Raw genomic sequence first — 23533 nt, 5'->3', positions numbered from 1 at the left:
GTGTGTGTGTGTGTGTGTGTGTGTGCCGTATGTACTTGGTGTACTGGCTGTGTACAATATGCTTTGCAGCATGGCGGCAGCGGGGAGACCAGGCCGTGTGTTGGTCCCCTGTTTCTCCAGCCGCGGGCCTTGCGCGCTAGGACGTGTGGGCTTGGTGGCCGCTAGTGACTCGGACGCCGGCTTCGTGTGCCGCGTCCGCCGTTCACTCTGTTCGTAGTCTTCCGTCCAGTCTTTTTAGTCTTTTTATCCACACCTGGGCAGGCCATGGCATCCGCATGGCCTGCACTGTCCAGCCAGTGGTCCAACGGGGATTGCCATGCCAGTTACAGTACCTACAGGACAGGATGATGCCATGCACTCCATCCATCCATCCATTCATCCATCCCATCCCATCCCATCCCATCCCATCCGTCATCCATCGCCTCTTCCTTATCGGGACACGGCACCCACAGCGCATTGTTCAGCCACCATCACTACACTACAACTTTCATCCATCATCATCATCATCATCCTCACCACACACCATCAGTGAAACGAGCAACAAAGAAAAAAAAAAGAGTCCGGCGACATGGGAGTATTTCACGCCAGTTTATACGAGTACACAGTAGAGTACAGTAATGGCCACAACGGGCATTCGGACCGGGGCCTGCAGGTAGCAATAATAGCCAGGAGCAGTAGCAGCTGCAACTACCAGTCGGAACTCGGCCTCACCTGTCCTCGTTCCCGCGCCGGCCACATGTGTGTGTGTGAGTGTGTGTGTGTCTGTGTGTGAGTGTGTCTATCGTACTGTACTGTAATAGTACTATGGCTGTGTCTGTGGGTTTGTCTGTGTGTCTTTCAAGGTTCCATCCTCTCGGCGCGGTAAGCGTGCCGCTTGCATGCATGCAGGTGGATGTGGACACGTCACGTGATCTATCCCAAACCGGAAACACGCCCCCCAGCCCGCCCCATGCCTGTCCACCGCCTCATCATCGCACAGTGATGCCAGGAAAGAGAGTCTAGTATTCCATACTACAGGAAGAGTAGAGTAGTACAATAGCAGCTTCGAGGCTGGCTATAGTACTAGCTTTCTAGAGCACTCTACTCCATCTTCGGTACAGAACACACACGGCCACGGACAACAACGGTGGGCCTGTTGGGGATCCCGCGTCCCGCAGCCTGCATACCATCACACTCGCCTTTGCAATGCATCTCTGGATCACGCCGGCCATGCACAGTAGGAGTACGGTGTAGTAGCAGAGTAGCAGAGTAGTAGCAGACCATGTCCCCTCCCCCACGGAATAGACTCTCGACTCACTCCTCTATTCCCACCCTATTCTACTCCTCTACGCAGCCTCTGCCCTGCCCTTTTTCCCTCGTCAACTTTCCACGCCTCTGGGTAACCATGCGGCAGGAACCGATTTGCCCCAAGCTCTCTCCGGGACGCGCCGTGACGTGGACAAGGGCGACCGGATGCGACATGTACTGTAGGTACATACTCTACAGTACATGCACACCTACACTGCAGCATCGGGACCTACCTCTCCCCCTTCCCCCCGTCGTCCTCTGGTGTGCTGCTGGACCGTTGTGCCCGTCCTGTGGTGGGTTCATCACTGCCAAGACGGACTGGCTGGTCGTCCCTTCCTCGGTCTACTACGCTACCACGCTACTACTCACCCTCTTCATCAGCCACTTCCCCATCCCATCTCATCTCATCTCATGATTCATCAACCATCCATCCGCCTCCTGAAAATCCCATCCTTCGCCCGACCTTCACCATCCTTTACCAGACTACTTTTGCCGTCTCCTCTCTCTCTCTCTCTCTCTCAAGCCACCGTCTCAAATGTGCTAGTAGCCAGACCCCAGACACCGATCCTGACTTCAGCTAGCATCGTAACCGTCATGTGGCGTGCCAATCCCTAGAGTAGCTGCTAGCTGTGCTGTGCCTTTGTAAAGGATGCCTGCCATCAACAGCCCGCTTCCAGCTCTAAATCTCGCGCATTAGCTCGCCACGAGATGCTGCTCGAGTATCAATCGAGTAGGAGCTCATGCCGCAAGCCCGGGCTTCGACGTTGTGTTCCCTCATGTCGATCCACTCCCCATTGGCCTCTGCCTTTGCCATCTCACCGATCACACCAAACAAGAGGACCACCCTCGCTAGGTAGGTAGGAATAGGTATCATCACTTTCTGTCATCGTCACAATCTTGCTCGTCAGTCACTGAACAGTGCACCATGACCCCAAGAAGGAAATGAGAATCCATCCCGGGTGAAGAGAGGATTCAACGGATTCCATCTTCCCATCCACCTTGGCTCCAACGGGTTCGCTCACCGATGACCAGCTGCTGGCGATTCGACAACCTGTCCTGTCTTCGGATGGATGCATGGTGTCCCGCTGAGAGGGAGATGGCTGCCCATAGGGAGGTTGCTTCCTTGGAGTCGCCCCTACGCCGCATTCTGCGCATGCAATAGCTGGGTTGTGCTATCAGCCACCGTCGAGACTCGATCAATATTCTGACGATATGCACCTGGACGTGTCCACTTGCCGTGCAACTCTCGGCTGTGGGATACAGCAAACTTGCCATCTTGCGGCCCGAACGAGATGGGATCCTTCAAGCCGTCTGGTGTCACAAGAACCTCCTTTTGGTGTCACCAACTTGTCAACCTGAAAGCCGCCAAGCTTGTTGTTTATACAGTGGCTGTCCATTCAGGGTCTTCAAGTCGAGGTGAAACTCGCCATAGACGACCGATTCAGATCCTTGCTATTTTCAGCTCCCATCCGAACCAAGGACCACTCAGGGCATGTGAGCACTTTGCCGGGACTTGGTGTGTTGGCGTCAATGGACCCAATGGCACGGTACTGTTGCCGAAGTTTACGCATAGGAATCCTGTAAGCACAGGATGCAGGTCAGCACGCGTAGGCAGAGCACATCCCACCAGCGCATCGAGGAACGTCCGTTGCAAGCGGGTCCGTCGAGATGGTAAAGCCAGGCCCTGGCTTGTCCCTCTTTGGCAATCTCTATCCCTACCGTCGGAAGTCTGGAAGGATCTCCCCGCTCGCCTATTTCCTATTGTATTGTATTGCGCAGCTCGCACTAGCTACGGTCAACGTCGAAGAATATTTTCCCCACCACTGCATGCACCCACTGCCAATCACCATTCTTCACACCGCCGAGCATCTTACCGATTCAAGGCGACTGTCCACAGCGGTTGGCTTGTTCTTCATAGTACCTGTAGTAATAAAATTGTTGCTGTACAGACTTCGATTCCGTACACGACGGCGTCGCTTCGCCATGCTTGCGCGATGCACGTCATCGCGTGAAGATGCATGGCCTACCGAGGTAGGCTAGCGTAATATTGCCGCGCAAAACCGTTGCAACTGACTTGCTTGTCACTAACCCTTGGTTTGCTTACTTTCTTCTCCGGCCCGCGGTCGTCAAGGCCGTCTCGACTCTGCGTCTCTGGTGCTGCAAGTCAGTCACGCTGGCTCTTCCTCGAGCTTTCGCTAAGTGGAGCTCTTCTCCCTACTCCAGCGTCCCCATTCGGCTATGGCCTTGTACCTTGTGTGGCTACCGTGCGGCGTATAAACTCAGGAGCCTGGAATGTGTCCATGAGTCCATGAGTCTGCGATTGTGCATGTACTGTGCGTCGCTTACGATCAGCTGATACTCGAAAGACAAGTGTCCAAGTCACAACTAGATTGCAGCCGTCAGCAGCCGGATTCGCTGGAACCTGGCGGGTAGCTAGTGTTGTACAAAGGTCTGCCCATGAATCAACATGGCCACTCACACGAGGGCCTTCCCCCACCTCCTGCAGGGCGGAGCGTTATAAGCGTCTCGAAGCGTACTATGGTAATAGGTAAAAGTGCTCACCCGTGGGTCTACTTGCTGGGGGTGATTAGGGCCGTGCTCACAGAGATTAGAAACTCTGTATTTTGATATCTTCATGCAAATCTATAGTAACTTGTATAGTGAACCGACAGGGAGAGTAACCCACTCAAACAAGGAGAAGGAGGAGGGGTAGGACGCGGAAGTAGATAACTCATGGTAATCGACTTGATTTGAGAGAAGAATTGAGGAGAAGAAACTTCCATTGATAAGATGTGTCAAAGTGTCAAGAGGCTTGTCGTTCTATCCTATGATCCTCCCCTCCTTTATACCTTCAACCCACCCATTTTAGATTAAACCTCGTTTACACTCGTATCCTCGTAATTAATGCACCCCTAAGTTTCTTGATGTTTCTATCTCTCAGTCCTTAACCTCTATCACCACCTTTATCACGACCTCTATCACCTCTACCTATCTACTATGTATCTATGTCTTAAACACTAATTACACTACTATCTACACCTAACTATAAGAGGTTGTGCGTATAGCGTAGGACTCAATTATACCTAATAGGCTCTGATTATTAGTAAATAGTACAAGGGCTTGCTACTAGGTAGTAATCTAAGCCTAAGGTAGGCACATAAAGTACTAGGAAAGTGTAAAAAATAAATATATTACTATTTCGCCCAAATCTAGTATAGTTAGATATAGGGGTTGCACAGGCGCCCCACAGGGGAGCACTTTTGTCTGATACCATAGTACATTCTGACACGAGCACCTGCACAGGATTGATTCCAAGATCACCAAGGGTATGCTAATAATACTCGAAGACGACAAGTCATGGAGGACCGCACTAGTTCCGAGATCCAAGCCGTAGACTGGTACTTTCAAAGGCTCTTCTGTATCCACAGCTTGAATGTATATAAAGTGGCCTCCCTCTAAAGCCTAAATAGCAATTCTTCTCACCTAACATTGCTACTTTATTAGCCACTATTATCATGCAACTACAAGCAACTCTTCTTACTACTTTGCTTGCTCCGGCTCTAGTAGCGTCTGCAGTTACCGGTAGATTTCCTTTTACAGCCAAGAGTTGTGCCACAGAGAATTCGGAAAAACTAGGAAATGGTGTAGAATGTAATGTAAGTTACACTAATCCAGTTCTCTATAATACTTAGGAAGGCACTAATTTAAAGCAGCCTGGCGAAAGTTATCGCTGTGTACGTTAAGTAACTACAAGTTGCCTACTAGAGAGAGAGATCTAAACTTAAGTGTAGTGTGTGCTGCCTGACGAAAGTTATAATGCGTTCATGGACCCTGCACAGTGCACCTATCCTACCCAAGGAGATTTCCAAGAGAGAGAGCCATGCAATGGTGGTACTGGTGTACGTTTTAGCCTACTAAGTACCTAGACGTATTTTAACCATGTACTAACAACCCTTTAGTTCACCTATTGTGTAAGATCTTCTCTCTGGATGCCCGTCTATTCTACTAACTCATGACAGTGCCAATAATGAGGATGCTGGATGGCTGTAACGACTCTGCCACTCATAGTCACCACGACTATTCGAGTCGATTCCTAGGGCTAGCACCCTGACTTGAACCTACCTTTGGCCCGAGTCCCCTAGGTATATAGGCAGCATCTCGCCCATAGATAGATGGACATGTTTCTCTTGTCCTTTCGTACAAGACCTATAGATGTAGGAATCAATCGTTCTATCTCCATACAGACGCGCACTCCCATATGCCTTTGAGTCGTATCGCACCCCTATCGGACGTACCTACTTACCTGCGTCGTTACAGCAACCTCAGTATGCAAGTAAGGCCAAGGTCCTGCCGTGCGCTTCTTTGTAGGACGACTAGGATTCAACAATCCCTCCAGCCTTGCCGCGTTTCAACATATGGGAAGTGCTAATTGTCCTCGCCACAATAGACTAATCGTCCTCGCCCTTCCTAATAGGGAAGCGCCAAGGGGTAATCGCCCAAGTACTCCGTCTCGGCGTTGTATGTAATTTTCTATGATACAAGGAGATACAATACCTACCTAATTCGCTTTGCAGCTATTGCTAGCGGTGAAGTCGCAGCTTTCGCTAGCAAACCTAGGGTAGGAGTGAAGGATATACCACGTGATTATATTAACCCGACTGCTGATATCAAGGTTAAGCTATTAGTGGCTACGATGGGCGAGGTGAGGGTTGCAGTAGAGGTGGAGGGTAGAGGTAAGGGTTGTAGTTAGAAGTTTTGGTGTTCTAAATGCACGGACTAGATCTAACTTAGATAGGATTAGCTATAACCTAAATAGGTTAGATAAGACTAGCAGGTTCCTAAATAGGACTAGACTAGGGGGTAAAAATTTTCTATAGAGCTTAACACCACAAAAAATATCACGATATCTTAAACACGCTCTAGAGTTTAGCACCTATTTTAGCTAAACACGTCGCCTGTTAGTACTGCGCTATCACGTATAGGTTAGAAACTAGTAGGTGAATGTGAGTAATACTTATCCTCTGCCCACTTAACTTACTACTAACTACTAAGATAGTTATCTGCTACAATCCTACTACCGCTCGCTTAATTTTTTTATCTATAGAATTTTTCCTTACTAGATATTTACGTTTTAAAAGCACGATACAGTTAGTGCTACCTTGGCTTGCTACTAATTTGCTAGGCGGCCGGGGTACCTGGCGCTAAGTGCTTAGGGCGAGGACGATTAGTCTATTGTGGCGAGGACAATTAGCATTTCCCTCAACATATAGGTCGCGCGTTTATCCTGTGGGGGCGAGGGGAGGTTGGTAGGTGCGGGGCGTTTCTACATTGATTATTTTGGACTTTGGACGCGTAACGTTCGTGTCATGCTGGCTTGTGTTTTGTTATGCTCGTCAGGCATGGTGGGGCACAAAAACTGGGCAGGTTCGTGTTGTAAGTCATGTAGGATGGGCAAGGTAGGGGGGGGCTGTGTACCGGTATGTTAGTTTGGACTTTGCGTGCGCGAAATAGTAGAGTTGGATAAGAACAACACTCTTAAAAAAGATGGACCTGGGAAACATGAAACGTGGCAAAAGGGTGGGGAGCTAGGACATTTGACCTATGTATAGCCAAGCTAAGGTTGTAGTAGAGCTAGATGTATGCATTAGAGAGGTAGGTATGCAGCAAGTGCACGTACACATATTCCCCCGTTTCTCCTAAATTATGAGGTAGTAATTTGGGTTTCTCGCTTTATAGGGCATGAGTTTGTGCATATATCGTGACTAGTGTGTTGTGACACTAAAATAAGTGGACTGTGGATTGTGGATTGTAGAACGCACCGGTATGGTGGTGGTGTGAATAGATTAGGGAGTATGGAGTGCAACTTCGAAACAAAGGTTCCTCACATCAAAGTAAAACATGGACGTTAGCAAAAGTACATTTAAGTAAATCCTCTTCAGAAAAGCCCAGGTCCTGCTACTTTTCCTCGACGGCTGGTATTAGCGTTAAACAACTCCTGCTACTACTCCTACACCACGCAAAACAAGAATCGCAGGTCTGAAATATATATACTGCCATATCCCTGCTTTCCTAAACATACACAAACATACACGTGACTTGTTCTCCACAGCACTACCTTTGATCTATACCACGGACGTAGAATACATCTGAGTATACTGCTAGGTATCCAACGAGTATTTGTTTTATACTCTGAGAGATATGAATGCGTTGTTTTTCTGCGACTTGTGGATTTATGCGTGTATGAGGGGCTTGTGTGTTGCTTTGACGGTAGACTAATTCGGCACGAGGAGAATTGCAGGATGTAGCGGTGTGAGACAAGTTTTGCGGCTGGTAAGGAGGGTCATGGGCGAGGAGATGTGTTTTTGGGATTGGATTGATGAGAACAGAGCAGTGAAGATGAGTAGCCTGGATTTCGCTCGGATGAGGGTGGGTCTGGGCTCAGTGGTGGGATGTGAGGTAGTGGCGGCATCCCAGATAACTTGATGCTATTTCTAGCACTATTTTCGGTCCCCTCTAAGAGTGCTGCAAGACTTGGAGTTGTAGCAACCGGGTGGTCGTTGTCGTCATTTTCATCCTCGTCTTTATCTTCATCATCCAGATATTCCACGAGCTGCTCCGTGCCAGTCGTCAGATATGTCACCATGCCCGCCCGTTCAAGCGAGCGATATATAGCCTTTACGATTTTCGGATGTTATGGAACGCGGAGTAAGCTTGCTGGTTCCTTGTCTACTAGTGCTTCGTAGTCCTTAGATGGTGCAGCCTTATCAGTCCACATGGTAGATCAGGTCCTGAGCCAAGCTCACAACAGGGTAGGGCAGTGGTGTTGAGTACATGTACGCTGGTTGAGTGAGTTGATAGGTCTTGAATAAGAAGCGTAGAAGTGTCAAGGGCTTCCGTGATCTGATGTAAATGGCGGCACATCACTGCCATTCTCTTTGCTTTGGCTTCTGTAAGAGCTGTTATCGCTTTAGGGTTTTATCAAGAATGAGTTGTGGTTTGTTTCCTTTCCCGAGCATTTCAGTAACCCATGAGATTTCGCTGAACTGGACATGTTGCAGCCTCTTTACCAGATCGCTTAAATTGAGTGCCTCAAGGATCTTGAACATCTGTGAGAAATGAACACTATCATCATCTGCAACAACGTAAATCATCCTGTCAAATTAGTATAGCCATGAGTATTCCAACATCACCGCAAGATCACGTCGGTAAGTACTACTCCCACAGCGATCACGGATGATGGTAGTCCCTCCTCTTGCACCGAGCTTAATGCACAATCCATGCACCCCCACTTTCTTCAGAAGACACTTGGTTTTGAGTGTTTGTTCCATCCCAGTCATGACCACGGAAGTGCCTGGGACTCGCTAGAGTATTCATCGAAGCGCACACTAATTCTCACGTAGAAGCTGCTATAGTTGTCGATACAATGTTGATGTTTCGAGTGGGTCCCAAACGACACCACCTCCTCGTCACCCACTTCGAGCCACTTGACTGCCTCATTGTGTGCTGCAAGTGTACTTTTGCTCGCAGTTTTTTTTAACTTTCTTTTTTGCCTGCCGTTGCGAGATCATTGCGCGCCGGTTTGCTTCCATCTTCCTCTGGCTTAGTCTTCCTCAATCTTGTGATATACTTCCAAGAGCTGGCCTACTGGTCTGCCTCACCTGCCTCCATTGAGCCAAATTTCCCCAGCCTACGTACAGTAAAGCGATGAGATTGACCAAATCACCAAGGTAGTTGACGCGCGTACATTCCATCCCATCCACTCACAAGGCAAGCTAAGACTATGGATTTTACAAAAAGATGGAAACTTGCGCCTTCCAACAATGGCAAGAGGTAGATAGAGCCATCTCTGGAGAACTATGCTTTATTAGCTGTCTAGACTAGTTGCATTCGATTCGGGCGAGCGACAAAGTCTTCACCCACTTTCTCCAAGAGCTTTACGGAAACTTTGTCTGCCTTTTCTCTAGGACGTAGCTTTGGTAATACGACTGCTAATTCACTATTTAATATGTTGATCGTGACACCATTGCTTAGGGCTCACCTGGGCCTCCTCACCCTTGAATGCGTGATAGACGTTGAGCATGGTCAGATGATCTCCCTTAGGGTGTGCGAAGAATTGCTTCATCTCGTCAGCGCGCTTGCGGTCGTTCGCCGGGCGGACGAAGATTTGCGGGACGGAGGGGAGTGCAGTGAGCGACAGAATCTCATTGGAGTAGTAGAACTCGGGTGACTGATGTATTCCCAAAACTGAGGGTGCTTCTCCCACACAGCGTGAAGGTGGGAAGTACATGTTGGCTCACGGCAGTTGACTCTGAGACGTGACAGCAAGCATGTATGGATGGAACGAAAATTTATCAAGTGGTATGATCAGCTTCCTATTACGCTCACCAGTCGAGACACCCAACCTCCCCTATGGTAAAATAGGCTGCCACGGCAATCAATCTGCCGTGCGAAACAGACTGCAGTCATTGATGCGTCGTGAATTCCTGGGATTGGTCATCACTCAAGGCGCTCGCGGAAACCGTGAATGAACAAACGAGAATTGAGGTTGCTCGGGACATGTTGATTTTGACTGGGAGTTTCTGGATATTAAGGACCCACAGTATGTCAGATAGCAGACATTTTGCCTTTTACCCTATATCTTAATTTACGATGGCATTGTCGTTTGTTTAGGGCATTGCTAAAGTTAGTCTGGCCTAATTTAACATGTCAAGTAGTACAGAAACTGACGGAGGAATCGTAGGAATCATCAACATTTGTCACGCGGTCTTATTTGCTACCCAAACCCTGATTCCCCTGATGAGCCTTATTTGACTTGATCCGATTGCACTGCCAGGCCTCGCGCACACAAACTACATATTATCTCCACCACTTTATTTGACATACTCTAGAGCTAAGAAGATGTTGGGGTGCTTAAACAAGCACTGTGCGTATCACGCTAGCTATGGTAAATGATAGACCATTTCGTTTATAACCGATGGCAGACTTGAATATTGCGAACAGTTGGATCATTAAAACTAGCAGCTCTCATGAATGTGAACATGGGATTGGAGTTTCTATTAGACTTAGGAAGAACTTTTTATTCTCTGATGATGAGTGATTGGCCTGGAGTCATAGTTGTCCTACGGGAAGAGATAATTGGCGTCATATAACCGGCGAATGCTCTCATGTGGTATTCAAATAGTCCCCTTGGATGATTGATTGACTTTAAGTGTCAGCTGGAGGATTGTAAGAAATAGCTGCGCTCTGCAAAGATGCTTGCTGCTTCTCCCATACCATTTGTATGTGGTGCCACACCTCCTAGAGACTTGCCGTGTCTCAAACCTGTCGATTTCCCATCAAAATTACGATAGCAACAAACGGAGTATTCAATTCTAGGCAAAGAACAGTATCAATTAGTTAACTGTAAGAGAAAGCGGCACACATTGTAGGAAATTGTGAAGATGGTTTGGGTTTAAAGAAGCTATGGAGGGTAAACGCCTTGGATCATATCTCACCACCAAGCAAGGCCATTTACGTGAGGAGCCTTAGGTCATCATCTCTTCTTTACCCATCGCTTTGTGAGTTGCACAGCTCCTCTATAACCTAAGATCTTGTAACGATTAGAGTGCAAGACTCGTAAAGAGTATGCCCCAACTGATCGACGAAGATGTCATACTTGGAGACACAGATTGGCTATGGTAGCTCTACCTGTTCACCCCTTCATCATCGAAAAGATATACCAGTACAATCCGAGTGAGAATCTGTCGTTAGACTTGGCAAATACAACGTTTGCATGTCTAAAAGGAATTTTCAACTTCGCAAAAAGTATCGGTTGAGAGGTTGTATTTGGAAAAGATGGAATTCAGGTAAACCAAAGTCTCTTGGAATGTTTGGCTGCATGCTGGTTGTGCTCTTGTCGGCCTGATAGTAGTAGCAAACGACTTCCTTGCCTGCACCGCTTGTAGCGTTTTTCCCGAAACCCTCAATTACTTGTCGAGTATGAAACTTGGGACCACCCTTGAACATTTCTATGTTTACAATATACGTCGGTAGGATTACCAATTTACTGCAAAGGTCGTTGCCACTCGTGATAGTTCCTGTGTTTGGAACATGGTTGCTGGTGTTGGTTTTGCATAACGCCGGATCGAAGGGGCAAAATCAAGGGCAAGTAAGGCAATCATGGTCGTTCCGGCTTGGTGAATCAATGCCAGTGCAGTGCCATAGACAGACCATAAGTACGGTGTGCCCAAAGTCCAATATGTACACGTAAATGGTTGATCAATTAATCAGTTGGAAAAGACGATCAAGATGGCAATCAAGTCGTAGGAGACCATACTTGCGTTATTCCATCTCGAGTCTTCAGCTCGTTGTAATAGTGGTTGCGCAAGCCACCAAGGGTGTATGGTCCCGTCTATTCAGCCCTGCCTACTCTATAGCCGAGCAACAAAGCTTGTTGTATCGAAGAAATGATTTCCATGACCAAGCCAGCCGGAGTGATGGAATCAGATAGCATGGCAAGAATGTCAAGTGCGTCCGCGAGTGACTTGTGCAGGAGAGCAGGAGAGAAAAGAATGGAGGCGGAGACAGAGCTGCCAGGACAGAAGTTTAGCCACCTTAAGGAAATTTGGAGTAGGGTTTATTAGCTCGGCCTTGAGCTTCACTGAATAGTTTCTGATGCCATGTTTGTTGAAGACTGTGTGAAGGTGTGTCGGTGCTTATGGCACATGACTTTTAGGGGTTGCGGACTACCTCTTGGAACTCCTTCACAGCCTTCTCCCTCTAGCACAACGCTGGTAGTTGTAACAAGCATGGCGACATTTGAGAGCTCAGACTGAAATGCGATAATTTGGGGCTTTGGGGGAAACGCGGTGGGGGCTATTCACTAGCGTCCCAGTACCGGTAAGGGCAGTACCGGTAGTAGATGGACCAGACGAAGATACCGAGACTTTTGGCTCTGAACACTCAGACTTCACAAGTCCCACTTGAGACGATGCTTCATCTCTACACTCAAAACCTCATAAAGCCATCCTATGACCATATTTCAAGACGGCACAAGAATACAAATCCAGACGGGCCCCCACCAGACTCCATGGACCCCCACCTTCCGGGTATGGAATTCGCTAGGGAGTGACCTCACGACTAACTCCTCCATGCGAATCTGCAATATTGGATATGCATGCTCTGTAGCCGCATACAAAAAAAAAGACTTGGAAAATACTGACTTGGGTAGCCTGTCGAAATTCCCTCTTTGTCTGGTATGCATTTCTGTGCCATCTCCTCCATGCTGCCCGTGCCATCTTGCATACACATCACGAGCTTCACCTACCCCTCTTCGCCGATTACCCCGCCACCCAACATGTCTACCAAGAACCTCAGCATATCCTCAAGCTTTTCGCTCGTGAATTCCAACCACAAGATTCCCCAACTCGGCTTCGGCGTCTACCAATCGCCCCCAGACGTATGTGTCGCGTCGTGCAAGACCGCTCTCGAAGCCGGCTACCGCCACATCGACACAGCCCAGTACTACGAAAACGAAGCCGAAGTCGGACGCGCACTCCAAGAATCCAATGTTCCCCGTGAGCAAGTCTACATCACGACTAAGATTCTCTTCGCGGGCGATGACGCAGCCTCGACGTACGAGAAGCTCGTGGAAAGCGTGGAGAAGCTGGCTGGCAGGCATGGATACGTGGATTTGTTCCTGATTCACAGCCCGAATTTCGGCGCGGAGAAGCGCAAGTTGATGTGGAATGCGCTTGAGAAGTTGAAGCAAGAGGGCAGGACGAGGGATATTGGTGTTAGTAACTATGGAATCGGACAGATCAAGGAAATCGCATCGATTGCTACATCGGACAAAGTTCCAGCCGTCAACCAGATCGAGGTACTTGAAAGACCCCCTGGACAGCACTCTTCTGCACGCACATACACACGCTCTCTCTCTCTATCCCCACCCCAACCAACCATCCAGCTAACGCAACCGCACCCAGCTCCACCCCTGGTGCCAACAACGCGCCGTCGTAAAATACTGCCAAGAAAACAACATCGCAATCGAAGCCTACTGCCCCATCGTCCGCAACCAAAAAGCCACGGACAAAACCCTCGTCAGCATCGCTGAGAAACACAGGGTCGAGCCCAACCAGGTGCTCATCCGCTGGAGTCTGCAAAAGGGTTTTATCCCCTTGCCCAAGAGCGATTCGCCGAGCCGGATCGCGAAGAATGCAGATGTGTTTGGGTTTGCGCTGGACGAGCGGGATATGGAGATGTTGGATGAGTTGGATGAAGGGGACAAGGGCGCGATTGTGCAGGCGGTTGTGAATGAGTAGGCTGTGTTTTGTTGTACGTGGTAAGTTGATATTTTTGACTGCGTTGTGTGAGTCAATATGCACAGGAATTGTATTGTGAAGTCGTGAATAGCTTTATATATTTGTCGGCATGGTTGGTGTACACGTACAACACATACACATAAGCATGCTTGGTATTGATTAGTCCTCCGTCCCTCCTTCTCTCTCTCTTCATCTTGCATACCAGCCCTCCGATTCCAACATGAACACGTATAAAAACAGAGCACGCGACCATGGGCCGTAGTGCAAGGCTGCGCAGTACCTCTCAGTACGCCGCCTGGTATCATGACAAACCGCACTAATCGAAGAATACTACCTGTCGAAGAAGATCGCAGGAGAAAAATGGCGGCGCTAGCGTTAAAAAAAAGGAAATACATGCAAGATGCCGCCGCCATGATGCAGAAGAAAGCGGAAAAACAATGAAGAAGGGGGAATCTTATAGATCTTGGCATAATAGAATCAAAAAAAAAAAAAAGGAAGAAAAACAGTGCTGGGGTTCAGCAAAAGAATTTATAGACCTTCTTCCACTTTGGCCACTTGCGCCTTTCCTCGCGCTCTTCTTCAATGAGGGCCTGGATGTTGAGTTCGCGAATGCCAGTGACGAGATCCATGTTATGCGAGCGCACCATGGAGGTGCGAAACCAGATTTTGTAGGGAATGTAAAAAGCAATGGTGACGGGGAGGGCGAGGTAGACGCTAAAGAAGCGTTGGAGACGGCCAGCGGTAGTGAGCCTGTCCATATCAAAGGGCGCGACCGAGACGTAGAATTGGGCGACGAGGACGAGGCAGTTGAGGAAGAGGCCAATGTAGGAGCCGATGATGCCTGGCTGGGAGCGAAAAGCCAGTTCGTCGAGGCTGTGGCCTTGGACTTTCCAGCCCTGGCGGAAGCGAATGTGTGCGAGGCAGATGGAGAGCCAGGTGAAGATTGCGGACAGGGCGGAGAGGGCGAGGAGCCAGTTGAAGGCTTGGTCTTGGAGCTCACGTCTTGCGCCGGCGAGGAAGGCGAGGAGGCCGAGGGAGGAGGCAAAGGCGATGGAGACGAGGGGACGGCCCTGGCGATCAATGTAGGCGAAGATGCGAGGGGCTTGGTGTTGTTCTGCCAGCGCGGCGAGGGTACGGGAGGAGCCGTAGATGGAGGAGTTGCCGACGGAGAGGACGGCAATCATGATGACGGCATTGAAGACGGATGGAAGACCCTCGATCCCAGCATTCTTGATGGCGATGACGAATGGGGAGGCGACGACGTCGGCAGTGTTGCTATCCTGTAGGAGTCTGGGATCGTCATAGGGAACCAGGACGCCTACGATGGTCAAAGAGACAATGTAGAAGAGCGAGATGCGCCAAAATACTTGCTTGACGGCCGTGGGTAGGGATTTGCGGGGGTTGGCTGTCTCTGCAGCCGCCAGTCCGACGAGCTCAGTTCCGGAGAAAGCAAAGGCGGCATTGACAAAGACACTGCATAGGCCCTTGAAGCCATTGTTGAAGGCACCAGGGTCTCGCCAAAACCTCCCGCCAATGTAGCCGCCCTGGGGGCCACCACCAATATTGATGATGATGCCGAGGATAATGAAGCCAATGACTGCAGTGATTTTGATGATGGAGAAGACGAATTCAGCCTCGCCGTATCCCTTGACACTGCATGTCGTTAGTCGGTTGGATTAGGAAACGGGCACGAGGTCTACTTTACCCAAACAGGTTGATGATGACAATCAATATCAAGAAGATGGCAACCCAAGCGTTGTTGTTGACCGATCCATGATTCCAAAATTCGATAGTGAAGGTGGCAGCGACGATCTCCAATGGCAGCACGACTAGCCATTGCAGAGCATAATTCCAACCCATGGCGAAACCCCACGCTGGGTCGAGAAAGCGAGTGGAATATGCCGAAAAGGAGCCGGCGACGGGGAAAAGCACCGCCATCTCTCCGAGCGCGTGCACTGTGCAGTACAGCATGAGACCAACGAGGCAGTAGGCGACGACTAGCGACGCTGGGCCTCCATTTGCCAGTGCTTGTCCTGAGCCGACGAAGAGGCCCGTACCTGCGAGCAGCCATCAATCACTGTAGATCACGGGGTGGGGGGATAGACTGGGGCCAAAGCAAAGGCCATGTGGGGGGTTTGAGGGTGTGGGTGAGGGTGACGTACCAATGGAGCCTCCAATGGCAATCATCTGCAGATGGCGACCTTTGAGTCTTCTTGCCAGAGGCGAGTTTGCTGTGTTGGCTGCTGCACCTTCGACGTCGTAGACCTTGCCATCGGCTCCCATGCTGCCCTTGGGCGTCATGGCAAAATTCGGATCCCGCTTGAAACTCTCCATGACCCGTCTCCCAATGCCCTCGTGGAAGCGAGAGGACTCGCCACAGTAGTCGGAATTTTGCGACTGTCTCCCAAAGCTCTTTTCGGTACCGTACATGTCGTCGTCGATGGTCATGGTTCCGAGCGCACGGCGGGCGCAGTCTTTGCTAGTTAAAGGCGCAAGTCGGCAGTGGACGAGAAGAGTAAAGAAAGAAGAATGAAAGTTAATGCAGTGGATCTGCGGGGTTTTCGGTCGGCTGTGCAGCCGTGAGCGGGTCTGCTGTTCGCTTTGTGGGGGAAGGGCCTTTGGTCAAAGGTTGCTGCTGATGAAGTATGAGTAGGTATGGAGTGGTGAGTGGCGACGACGAGGAATTCTGGCGTGGTTGGGCTTGGGCGGTTCTTGAGCGCGAGCTCAACCGAGTACCGGAAAAGGCGTCAGGGCAGGGCAGGGTCAAAAGACGGGCCCAGACAGTCGGGTTAATGGTCGCAGGCTAGCAGACTGGGTAGGACAGTGGGTGTACAGTGGGTGTAGGGATGGGGCATGTGTGTGTGTGTGTGTGTGCGTGTGTGTGTGTGTGTGTGCGTGTGTGTGTGTGTGTGTGCGTGTGTGTGTGTGTGTGTGTGTGCGTGTGTGTGTGTGTGTGTGTGCGTGTGTGTGTGTGTAGTGTGAGTGTTCAAGTACCGGTAGGGCTAGTAGGGGGAAGAAATTCAAGGGAACAGAACAAGCTACCTGGCGTACTCTACTGTCTGCTAACGACAAAGTGTATGCGCCGGGGGGTGATGACAATATCAGGCCTAGCCGGGGCGTATCTTTATCGCAGCACAGCGGCACATACATCCATTGCCCATCAATGCATGATGATTGGATTCCATTGGATTCCCTTGACTGGCTTGAGCCTTGGGCCTTGAGCCTTGAGCCTTGAGCCTTGAGCCTTGTAGCAACAAATCTCCCGCATGCATACTATGCCCTACACCTCCAAAATCTACCCATCCATGTCTTCCTTGTGTTGCATGGCCATTCCAATGTCGCGCACATCTGTCATGTGACTCAAACGCCCATGTGACCCTTTCTGCTTCACCCAGGCCACCACCCCCTCCCCTCCTTTGATGGGCAACGGGCATCGCAAGATAGATGGCAACGGTGGCTTGCATTTCATTGTACCTAGTTGTGTGTGTAGGTACCGTACGGTAGGGACTGGGCAGAGCCACTCCCAGCTGCCCAGTCCAACTAACTCTCATCGGCTCACTCGTCCATCTCGTCCATTTTCCCTCGCGGCCCCATTCACCGGCCGTATTTCACCTGCAAACACGGCTCGGCAAACTGTCACTGTCTGGATCCCAAGCCCCAAGCTGCAGGCCGTCCTCCACAACCTGCCCTTTGCGAACCGGGGTAGATAACGGTTTTTGCTGCCTGTGCCGAAACGATGGCTGCCTCGGACTCGAGCCCGGCTGGTGGTGGCGCTTGTCATTCGTTCGTCTTTCACGTGGTCTTCTGGAAGCATGCAAGCACGGTCAATTTATATGCATCGGGCGATAGACCTCCTGTTCGACCTGGCTGGGTGGGCATCGACTTGGAGCCCGTCGCCAGCCAGCTTGCGGAAGTCGTCAACGAGACATTTGCGCGAAATCGGGCCCCCAATGCGCCGCCTGGAGATTCAACTCCACTTCTCCTGGCATGCAACTCGAAGACACTCGCCGATGTTCTCAGTCACCATGACAAGCATCAGGTGATACGCTGCGCATTCACGGCCCATTGGATACTGGACGACACACCCTTTGCAGGCATCCGTTAGGCCGTCCCGCATTCCAGCCCACCGGCAGTCCCCTCCAGTGCAATCTGCCAGCAACGAATTGCACATATGGACATGGTCCCGTGTGAGGAGTGACAAGGCCGATCCCTAAATGGCTGGACTCCCAGTAAAGGCCAAATCAAACACTCTACTGTGGTAGGTACCTCGTCAGCATCAACGTGCCGCACTATGAACATCAGCAACCGCGAGCTAGATATATAGAACGTTCGGTAAGACGGCTAAATTACATGGCGTCTGGGCCATCGCGCTTGAATAGCCTTATGGTCAACTGGCTGCCAGCTGCAGGGGCAGACCAGGGAACCCTTTCATTTGAGCCCAACTCAACCACAACAAACGCTATGCAGGTACAATTACATATCAAATCTCCATGGCGACACTTCAGACGCGTCGAGATGGGCCGGTACCTACCCATCGTCCATTGCCCATGTTGGGTCCTCGGGAAAGAGCAGCAAACGGTCACCAAGCAGCTGGGTTCGCCTGACGCCATTGTACCAACTGCATGAACACAAGTTCACTCAATACCGTTCCGACCGCATCTGTGCGACACCCGCCCATTTCCCCAATCCGTCCGTGTACAGCCGCTTATCCATCCAAACCCACCCCGCCCTCCGTAGGTACTCGACCTCTCCTCCAAGTCCATCAAGTCACCATTGCCCGCGCTGTCTCACATCTCATTTCCTCCCTATCAAGGACAAATACGAGTTCGTTGCGATGCACAATAGCGCGGCATCAAGATGCGTGCAGCCATGAACCATTGTCTGCCCGCATGGCTTAGGCTGAAACGCCTCAATGTATATCCGTCAGCCACCAGCAAATGATGTTGCCCATATGTCACTAGCAAGCCCAACCGAAGCGAAGATGTTGCCGTATCTATGTCACTGGCAAGCCCAACCGAAGCCAATGATGTTTGCAAATGCGAACGCGCAGTAGTGTTGCTTAGAGGTCCAGTAGGTATATTAGTCAAAAGACACGTTAGTTGCTTTTTTGCCCTGTCGTTCCCGTGTGGCAGAGCATTCGTCATGTCCAAAGTAAGGTGTGCAAGATGTAGTACTAAGGGAGTGAATTGAGTTAAGTTAATCATGTCTGAAAGTCTCTCTGCTATCCTCCGTATACCTTCCATCTCTGCTGGCCCACCACGAGCCTGAATCTCGTTCAGCTCCTTCGTCACCTTTCCCTCTGCTACGTTATCCAGCACCCTAAGTTGTGCACTGTCATGAGTTAGTAGAATATACGGGCATTTAGAGAGAAGATTTTTACACAAGTGGGTGCCTAAAGGGGTGTGTGTTAGTACACAGTTAAAATACGTCAAGGCACTTGGCAGACAAGAACGTACCGCAATATCTAGATTATTGCAAGGTTTTATTGCAACACCTCCAGTATCAATAATAGGTAAGGTGCAGGTTTTATCCTGATTAAACCCAGCACGATTCACTCCATCTGAAATACACTACACTCGAGTTTAGATCTCTCTCTAGTAGGCAACTTATGGTTACTTAACGTACACATCTATAAACGTGGCCATCCTGCTTAAAATTAGTGCCTTTATAAGTGTTATAGAGAACTAAATTAGTGTAACTTACAGGACATGATGTATTAGGATCTTCTTTTGGATTTAGTACTAGGCGCTGTGTGGTACAAAGCCTAGGCGTATAATAGAGCTGTCCAGACACTACTAGAGCCTAAGCGAGCAAAGTAGTAAGAAGAGTTACTTGCAGTTGCATGATAATAGTGGCTAATAAACAATTTGAGGTAAGAAGAGTTGCTCTCTAGGCTTCAGAGGGAGGCCACTTTATATGCATTCAAGCTGCGGACACGGACTAGCAAAGTAACAGTCTGCAGCTTTGATCTTGGAACTAGTACGGTCCTCCATGCGGCCCTTTCTATACGTAGGACCAGTCAGAATGTCAGATTTTCATTTATTATATGTCTTCCAGACAGCGCATTACGCATGGAAGGCCTGCCGCTTGGCTACGATATTCTAGGTCACTTACAAGATGATTTACCTGATAAATAGAGAGATTGGGCGTGCTTTATCCATACTTTAGGACTACTTGCAAACCTAGTTTGTTATCAACATCGAGCTCCTTGATAATGCCCATCCTTGATCAATGTCTCTGTTGAGCTTACTATCAACTCATCTGCCCAATGCCACCTGACCAACGGCCCGATATGGAGCCGGGATAGCATAGTTATACTGATCGTGATCCTCTGGGTGCCAAGTTTCGGCTCTACACATTTGAGCACAATCCAGTATCTCGATGGTCACAATCTAATCATCCATCTCCTAAATCATTCATGAGCTTAGTTATTACACCTTCAACATTACCTATTCCATACACACGCACCACCACAACTAAGTTTGGCTCAGATTCCATTAGCTTATAGTTTGCCAATACACCGATGTAGCGTAAGCTCGGCAGTCATTTTGCTGTGATCCATGACTCCGCGCCCTTCCGCATGCATGCACATCGCGTCAGCAGTAAAAAAAAGGGAATATTGGCGATCTGTAGGGCAAATGTTATTTAACCTAGTCACAGTAAGCTATATAACGTGGTCACAAGCCTGCTAAACCTATATTGGCGCTTGGCGTAATATATACAACTAGAGTTAGAGTTAATTGGGGTAAGGGAGTATTAGTAGGTAGGATTAGGGAGGTTAGGGTTAGGATTAGCGTAAGGGTCCCATGTTATATATCTATAAAAAAACCTCATCCCCTAGTATAATACACGCTAAGTACACGCTAAGCGCCAATATAGGTTTAGCAGGCTTGTAACCAGGTCATATAGCTTACTGTTGTAATGACACAGGTAGATAGGAACGTCCGAAAGGGGTCCGATACGGCTCAATGGCATATGGGAGTGCGCGTCTGTATGGAGATTGAACGAATTAATTCCTACTCCTATAGGTCTTCACTACGGTAAAAAATTGTTTACTGTAGAATGGTACGCTAGGGGTTTACTATATAGGTGTAAACTGACCTTGTGTATACCTGTAAATAGGTTTAAAGTAGTAGTTTACTTTTTTGTAGTATAAACATAGTGTGGTTTACTATAGACCTATTAGTAGAGTAAATAAAGTAGTTTATAATAGACCTATTAGTAGAGTATATAAAGTAGTTTATAAAAGATAAAATATAAGTGTTAGGTATAGTAATAATAGTATTAGATTTTTTTTAGTATCCTTATATAAACTACTAGTACGTTGTTGCCTATCCTGTCCCTAGGCCTAACCCGCCTAATTAATAGCCTATACCCGCCTAATTAATAGGCCTAAAACCGCCTAATTATTAGCCTATACCTGCGTAATTGTAAGGCTATCTACTGCGTACCTTACTTATTTTTAGAAAACTGCAGTATAATATAAATTAAATAGGTATACAAGTAGTATAACTACGTGGCAATTAGTGTAAGTTAGTATATCTAATAATAGTCTAGCGTAATATATAGATAATATACTTACCTAATAAATACTAGTATATTATATAGTAATAGTATTAGTATAAAGAGCCTAGTACTATAAAGCTAGATATAGACCTATTATCTTACTTAACTATAGGTAGTTAGTCTTAGACTATCCGCGTTTATTAATAATATACAGCTTATTACTAGGTTAAAGTTAAGCGCTGCGTCTATAGTAAACTATAGCTACTCCTATAAGGTTAATAATTATTATTATTTAAATCTATTTAATACTATTATTATCTTTTATTATCCTCTAAGGTTAGGCTAGTTAGCCTATAGCAGCAGTGGGTTATATCTATTACTATTAAAGTACTCCTACCTATTTAGAGTTATTAGCTAGATCTTAAAATAGGTATATTACTATCCTAAAGGAGAGCTAAATATAGTTATTATAATTATTTCTAGTAGCGTAATATATAATAAACGCAGTGCTCTAGGGGTAGTTACTATCTTTATAATTCCTTAAAACCCTAATAGTACACCTATTTAGAAGTATATAATAGTTATATATAACTATATCCTAGGCGCGTGTCTATATAGCATATACTATAGTTACAATTGTAGTATAAGTATTATCTAGGATATGTCCCTAGTGCGTATCTATACTACTATAAGACTTAGATTTTAGATAGTGCTCTTATAGCTAAGTTATAATTATATTTTTATTAATATTATACTCTATACTAAGCCTAAGCTATTACGCGTAGATAATACACTTATATACTAGTATATTCTACTCTAAACTAATATACTTCTAGGAAGGAGAAGTTGCTATCTTCTTAATATAACTAATAAGTCTCTCTAAAGACTATTAGGTATAGTATATAGGTAGTCTAAAATTCCTAGTATTAGATATAAGGTAGAGTAGGTAATAAATCTAAATAGAGTAAGATAGTAACTAGTCTACTTTACTATAGTAGTAGAGTAACTTATACTAGCAAATAAAATTCTCTACTAATAGTTCTAACTTATTAATCTAGTTAATAGTAAACTCCCTCTAGCTTATATAGAAGAGTAGTTTATAGTAGCGTAGGAAGTTATTAGTATATTCCTTCTAAAGATAGACCTGCATAGCTAGCGCTCTATAAGTAAGTATAAAAGTCTGCTATTTAAATAAAGTCTATATCTTATATATTATAGTGCTTTATAGGGTAGTGCTAACTTAGGTTAGTACTAAGGAATAGGACTTATAAAGACCTTTATTAATTAAAGCCTAATTAGCGTTAGTAATAAGCTATAGTATAGTCTTATTATTAAATTTATCCCCTTTCTAGAGTTAGAATAAGGCTTTAGGTATGTTATAGGATATTACGTGTATAACGTTAATAGGAAAGCTATAAGGAAAGTGTATAGTAGGGAGGTCTAATAGGATAAAGTAGTAGTTAATACTAGCATCTTAGTATAAGGTAGTGTATCTAGAGGCTAGTATATTAGTCTATTATTTATATATATCTTTAATAGTAGTAGCTAAATTATTATATATAACTAGGTAAAGGGTATCTCTATTTAGGAAAGAGTATTTACTAGTTCTCCCCTTAGTTCCTTTGTATAGGTATAGGTAGTAACTCCTTTTTAATATACTAGGCTATTTTATTCCTATAATCTCTACTATAGCTAGCCTATCTCTAGTTATTAGTATAAGGTAGGCGTAAAGGATAAATTCTTCCTAAGCGTCTGCGTTATATATATAAACTCTAACTATAAGTTAGTGTAATTCCTCTACTATTAGGTATAGCTAAGTGTCTATAAATTTTTTATTAAAAGTATTAGGTATAATAGTAGTAACAAGTGTATTATAGTCTTAATCCTAAATAGATAGGTAAAGGTTTAAGATATATAGCACTACTAGTATAATACTTTATTATTTCTTAGGGTTCTTTACTATACCTACTACGTCTAATATAAGTTGTAAAGCTAGATCCCTAGGGTCTTAGAAGTATCCTTTCCTACTATATTCTTAAAACCAGTCCCTATTATATATATCTTAGTGTAAAGTATATTTGCTAGTAGGGTTAAAAGTTACCTAATACGCTTTTAATTATTATAACTAATAACTATTATTATACTAGATACGTAGTTATAGAAGTATAGGGATATATTACTATTAATATTTTAATTTGCCTTTCTTATTATACTAAGCTCTACTATAGGATAGGCACGTATAAGTAGTGTTAAGGTCGCTAGTAAAGGCTACGCACCTATTAGCACAATAATTAATAGATAGAGGAGTTATAGTATCCTAGAATAAGGTATATAGTATATGCTACCCCTAGTAGATAGTATTACTAATATTAATATTATAGCATTTCTTTAAAGTTTATTATATCTTTTAGAACTTCTTGCGTAGAGTACCTATAAATACA

At 46.8% G+C, this 23533-nt stretch overlaps 11 protein-coding genes across 11 annotated transcripts; 4 read left to right on the top strand and 7 right to left on the bottom strand.

Annotated features, from left to right (window-relative positions):
- Positions 1–1966: 1966 nt before the first annotated feature.
- On the bottom strand, positions 1967–2587 carry IAQ61_007909 (uncharacterized protein; the record flags this gene model as incomplete). Its single annotated transcript, XM_003840589.2, has 2 exons — positions 2310–2587; positions 1967–2136 (listed from the first exon to the last, which is right to left on the bottom strand). Exons 1-2 carry the CDS (start codon positions 2560–2562, stop codon positions 1967–1969), a joined length of 423 nt encoding a protein of 140 aa, XP_003840637.1. The 5' UTR covers positions 2563–2587.
- A 2215-nt stretch (positions 2588–4802) lies between these two features.
- IAQ61_007908 (uncharacterized protein) lies at positions 4803–5315 on the top strand (the record flags this gene model as incomplete). The annotated part of the gene is made up of 5 exons (XM_003840590.1): positions 4803–4943; positions 5001–5021; positions 5079–5186; positions 5247–5258; positions 5307–5315. 5 exons carry the CDS (start codon positions 4803–4805, stop codon positions 5313–5315), a joined length of 291 nt encoding a protein of 96 aa, XP_003840638.1.
- Positions 5316–7627: 2312 nt separating this feature from the next.
- IAQ61_007907 (uncharacterized protein) lies at positions 7628–7930 on the bottom strand (the record flags this gene model as incomplete). Its single annotated transcript, XM_003840591.1, has 1 exon — positions 7628–7930. One exon carries the CDS (start codon positions 7928–7930, stop codon positions 7628–7630), a length of 303 nt encoding a protein of 100 aa, XP_003840639.1.
- A 1353-nt stretch (positions 7931–9283) lies between these two features.
- PRP43_2 (DEAH-box ATP-dependent RNA helicase prp43) lies at positions 9284–9574 on the bottom strand (the record flags this gene model as incomplete). Its single annotated transcript, XM_003840594.2, has 1 exon — positions 9284–9574. One exon carries the CDS (start codon positions 9572–9574, stop codon positions 9284–9286), a length of 291 nt encoding a protein of 96 aa, XP_003840642.2.
- A 1502-nt stretch (positions 9575–11076) lies between these two features.
- On the bottom strand, positions 11077–11458 carry IAQ61_007905 (uncharacterized protein; the record flags this gene model as incomplete). Its single annotated transcript, XM_003840595.2, has 2 exons — positions 11334–11458; positions 11077–11283 (listed from the first exon to the last, which is right to left on the bottom strand). The coding sequence occupies exons 1-2, from the start codon at positions 11445–11447 to the stop codon at positions 11077–11079; spliced, it is 321 nt and encodes a 106-aa protein (XP_003840643.1). The 5' UTR covers positions 11448–11458.
- A 729-nt stretch (positions 11459–12187) lies between these two features.
- Positions 12188–12397, top strand: IAQ61_007904 (uncharacterized protein; the record flags this gene model as incomplete). The annotated part of the gene is made up of 1 exon (XM_066097785.1): positions 12188–12397. One exon carries the CDS (start codon positions 12188–12190, stop codon positions 12395–12397), a length of 210 nt encoding a protein of 69 aa, XP_065952282.1.
- Positions 12398–12523: 126 nt separating this feature from the next.
- On the top strand, positions 12524–13739 carry IAQ61_007903 (uncharacterized protein; the record flags this gene model as incomplete). The annotated part of the gene is made up of 2 exons (XM_003840596.2): positions 12524–13144; positions 13251–13739. The coding sequence occupies 2 exons, from the start codon at positions 12524–12526 to the stop codon at positions 13584–13586; spliced, it is 957 nt and encodes a 318-aa protein (XP_003840644.2). The 3' UTR covers positions 13587–13739.
- Positions 13740–16524, bottom strand: IAQ61_007902 (uncharacterized protein). Its single transcript, XM_003840597.2, has 3 exons — positions 15749–16524; positions 15292–15643; positions 13740–15239 (listed from the first exon to the last, which is right to left on the bottom strand). The coding sequence occupies exons 1-3, from the start codon at positions 16032–16034 to the stop codon at positions 14102–14104; spliced, it is 1776 nt and encodes a 591-aa protein (XP_003840645.1). The 5' UTR covers positions 16035–16524; the 3' UTR covers positions 13740–14101.
- Positions 16525–16693: 169 nt separating this feature from the next.
- On the bottom strand, positions 16694–17137 carry IAQ61_007901 (uncharacterized protein; the record flags this gene model as incomplete). Its single annotated transcript, XM_066097784.1, has 1 exon — positions 16694–17137. The coding sequence occupies one exon, from the start codon at positions 17135–17137 to the stop codon at positions 16694–16696; it is 444 nt and encodes a 147-aa protein (XP_065952281.1).
- A 185-nt stretch (positions 17138–17322) lies between these two features.
- IAQ61_007900 (uncharacterized protein) lies at positions 17323–17691 on the top strand (the record flags this gene model as incomplete). The annotated part of the gene is made up of 1 exon (XM_003840598.1): positions 17323–17691. One exon carries the CDS (start codon positions 17323–17325, stop codon positions 17689–17691), a length of 369 nt encoding a protein of 122 aa, XP_003840646.1.
- A 241-nt stretch (positions 17692–17932) lies between these two features.
- Positions 17933–19268, bottom strand: IAQ61_007899 (uncharacterized protein; the record flags this gene model as incomplete). Its single annotated transcript, XM_066097783.1, has 3 exons — positions 17933–18204; positions 18409–19146; positions 19208–19268. Coding segments are annotated over 3 exons (1071 nt in total), but the record flags the coding sequence as incomplete, so codon positions are not given.
- Between the last annotated feature and the right edge of the window lie 4265 nt (positions 19269–23533).

The sequence above is a fragment of the Plenodomus lingam genome, assembly GCF_022343315.1.
Source record: "Plenodomus lingam strain CAN1 chromosome Unknown contig_3, whole genome shotgun sequence".
Taxonomy (NCBI): domain Eukaryota; kingdom Fungi; phylum Ascomycota; class Dothideomycetes; order Pleosporales; family Leptosphaeriaceae; genus Plenodomus; species Plenodomus lingam.
Note: the sequence above shows the minus strand (reverse complement) of the source record. Positions and strands in the feature narration are given on the sequence as shown.